General features: G+C 40.2%; 2 protein-coding genes across 2 annotated transcripts in view; both read right to left on the bottom strand.

The window, feature by feature from the left end:
- LOC118754633 (pre-mRNA-splicing factor syf1 homolog) overlaps positions 1-244 on the bottom strand; it is a 1,894-nt gene extending 1,650 nt beyond the window's left edge. Inside the window, exon 1 of the mRNA XM_036489522.1 lies at positions 186-244. Within this exon, the coding sequence (XP_036345415.1) occupies positions 186-244 (59 nt within the window). The remainder of the gene's footprint in view (positions 1-185) is intronic.
- A 1,415-nt stretch (positions 245-1,659) lies between these two features.
- Positions 1,660-2,437, bottom strand: LOC118754634. The gene is made up of 4 exons (XM_036489523.1): positions 2,225-2,437; positions 2,030-2,158; positions 1,841-1,966; positions 1,660-1,664 (listed from the first exon to the last, which is right to left on the bottom strand). The coding sequence occupies exons 1-4, from the start codon at positions 2,298-2,300 to the stop codon at positions 1,660-1,662; spliced, it is 336 nt and encodes a 111-aa protein (XP_036345416.1). The 5' UTR covers positions 2,301-2,437.
- Positions 2,438-3,090: the final 653 nt, after the last annotated feature.

Raw genomic sequence — 3,090 nt, forward strand, 5'->3', positions numbered from 1 at the left:
GGCAGGTACAGATATTTTTGGACCAGCACCAAACTTGCAATTTCCATGGGCAAGTAAACCTTGAAAAGTGTTTGAAGGGCGCTTCTAGTTATCTTTTCAGAGCAGCCATCCGGGCCCTTTCAATCAGGACTATGAAATCCAAGCTGGTTGGATACTGCTTTGGCACGCTACAAATTTTGGCACACACTGCCTTATTGGGGCTCGAACCATTCTGTGGTCTCAATTGGTCCTCTTTGGTCGCCATAATTACTGAGTGGGTACACTCTGAACGCATTAAATAAGTACTGGGGAGCGGTGGGAGACCTTAGACAGGCCAGGCTCTTCGGTTACGTTTTCAACAGAAATTATGGCCCCTATTATGAGTTGCATTCGATTTTCGACTGTGGTCGAAAGTGCTGAGCGAACGAATTTTCATTTGGTATTATGGCGCTCATTCGATGAAGAATAGCGCTATTGTGAATTTCGCTCGTTTAGGTTGTTCACAATAGTATATTTTTCACCGCTGAGAAGCTTTGTTTACAAATCGAGCAAACTAAATAGTGTGCTTATACATATTTATGCAAATTTGTTCTAATTAAAATGAAGTAAAAAAGAAAGCAATTTTATAAAAACGTGGTAAAATGAGTACAACGAGTTGTGGTTCAACGATTCGTCAGAGGATGAGAGCTTAGTAAACTGGCCAGGAGTAGCAAATGCTCTCTTAAACATTTAAGTTTATTAGTCTTTCGAATATATTTTGATATAAAATATATTTAAGAAATTTGTCTACAGATTCATTAAAAAGTTCCGACCATCTAAAGAGGCGTTTGTGAGCCAAATCTATTTAAAATATTTTAAAACTATCAACAGCGCTACGATTTTGTTCTCAGAGATCGTGCCAACAGAGCATTGGGATTTTCTTTCACAAGTAAAACCAGCCTTTCGAGCTTGTGTTTAGTATTCACGATGTTAGAACTGCATGAAATTAATACAAATTGTTTAAAATTAGTGTCTAGCCGCCAAAATGTAAGAAAACATATACAAAATCATACATTTTTCACAATTTTCTAACACTTCGCTACACCATCGAAAGCAAAATTCTGTTCGACAGAAAATTCGATACTCAACGAAAATTTCGACACGCTTGCATAGCTCATAATACGAATTTCACTTTCGATCTTCGATCTTCGATAGCCAGCGAAGATCGAAAATCGAATGCAGCTCATAATAAGGGCCTATATCATTTTCGAACATAGAAATGACATCAGGCTACTTTCTGCGCACCTGTCTCGGGTGTGATCACATAGTCAGAATGCTGGCTCTGCCTTGAAGGTGATGAAACTTCAGAGCATATTCTCTGAAGTTATCCGGAGAAAGGCTGATCCAATTAAAAGCTTCAAATGGTTGAACTCTTTATTATAAAGAATGCGCCCACCAAGGCCCTTTTAGGATTTGTTAGAGAAGCCCAAGGCATCTTTGCCACACTGGATTAGGGACTCTCACTTTAAGAGACACACACAAATCTTTCACCCACGAATTAACTAACTAACACACTCTTTCTTCACTGAGCTTATTTGCTAAATAAATGGCTGGTGAACCCTAAGGTCTACAACATCTGAGGCCTGAGCGATTTGGCGCTCTAGCTTTTTATTTCATACGGCTGTGATATGCTTGAAATTCTCAACCTGCATATGAAATAATTAGCTGAAGAAGTTAGCGCAGCTAAATCTGCTCGGAAGCACATTTCATTCCACTTGAAACAGGGCCATCGTTTGATTCATCCGAGTGAGTTTTATATACATATGTATGCATGAAAATGAATGAAATGCAAATTTAAAATTTATGTATATGCAACACCAACCTCCTTTATTATAGATATACGTGTACTTAACACACGTCTCGCCCGGAACCATTGGACAACCAAATGCATTTGGGTTTTTAATGTTAGTACGCCACAAGTCCGCCGTATCTGGTATGGCATCATTATCTAAATTTGAAATCGTTTTTTGTTTAAAAAAGTAACAACACATTTTTCTAAGTTATTACCCACCCGTAGCCACTAATGGGCGCCTACATGGCACATTTTTGAAATCTTCGCGTAAATGTTCACACGTCAAACCGGCAATATGGCGCTTATCTTGATATGGACCAATCCATGTGAAGCGAAAACAATATGGATCTGTGAATGATATGTAAGTGGAGCTTAGTCTAAGCTGAGCGCTGTTGCTAACTAGGATAAGCTTACACTCAACTTGTAGATCAGCGTGACACACGCAAGCGAAAATGGCATACCAAAATGCTAGCACTATGCGCGGCGACATTACACTCGATCAGCCTATGGAGTACTAATAACTAATTGTGTAATTGCTAGCTAATGGCCGGGTGACATTCAAGACTCCTCTTGCTCTCCTACCGCCGCTGTGTGCATAGTTCTCATGGCGTTCTTGAAGAATTGCTAATTGTTGATATGCCATACGATAATTGTCTCATTGTCGATCGATTCATGATTGATTTTTATCTTATCAAAAGCGTGCTGATGTTGCACCAGCAGTTGGTGGACCTTTTTTTTGCTCATGTTTACTTTTTTTTATGTTTACTGTTTGGGGATTTCTTGACTAGGAGCCGCCTCTGTTGCTGGCTGACTTTCATGGTCAATGTGTGCCGGTTATTGATGCGCTTTACAAACATATACATACATATATGTATTCTCGAAAATATTATGTATATTTATGTATGTACATACGAGTATATTACTGATGTTAAGTGCTCTGCATGTTGCGGGGTTCTACGCAGAACTCTAGCGGAGGCAATGGGCGTCTTACTCATTATTCTGCCAATCGAATTTGTTGGAAAATAATCAGCGGGGCGCGCCGCCTAGAGGCTAAGGGAACTACCAGGCTGGAGAGACAAACAGGATGGCCACACCGCAATCTTAAAGAAAGGAAATATGCCGCACGCGGATTAGCGTTCACCAAGTCTGAACTTTACAAAGAGGTATAGGGTTTCCAGTCCAGAGAAAACAATCTGGTCAGGAGGTGCTGCTGATGAAAAGGGATGACTGCACCTCTACACCGATGGCTCAAGCTAGACGGTAAGGTAGGATTGAGCTTA

This window comes from Rhagoletis pomonella, unplaced genomic scaffold (assembly GCF_013731165.1).
Source record: "Rhagoletis pomonella isolate Grant_MI unplaced genomic scaffold, Rhpom_1.0 Rhpom_scaffold_04274, whole genome shotgun sequence".
Taxonomy (NCBI): domain Eukaryota; kingdom Metazoa; phylum Arthropoda; class Insecta; order Diptera; family Tephritidae; genus Rhagoletis; species Rhagoletis pomonella.

What these genes read in the sequence shown, in the direction of transcription:
- LOC118754634 (XM_036489523.1), bottom strand. Translation starts at nt 2,300, where the DNA reads ATGTCGCCGCGCATAGTGCTAGCATTTTGGTATGCCATTTTCGCTTGC. An exon ending in CGCTGATCTACAAGTTGAGT is followed by an intron (nt 2,159 to 2,224) that starts GTAAGCTTATCC and finishes TATCATTCACAG; the next exon opens with ATCCATATTGTTTTCGCTTC. An exon ending in GCGCCCATTAGTGGCTACGG is followed by an intron (nt 1,967 to 2,029) that starts GTGGGTAATAAC and finishes TTTCAAATTTAG; the next exon opens with ATAATGATGCCATACCAGAT.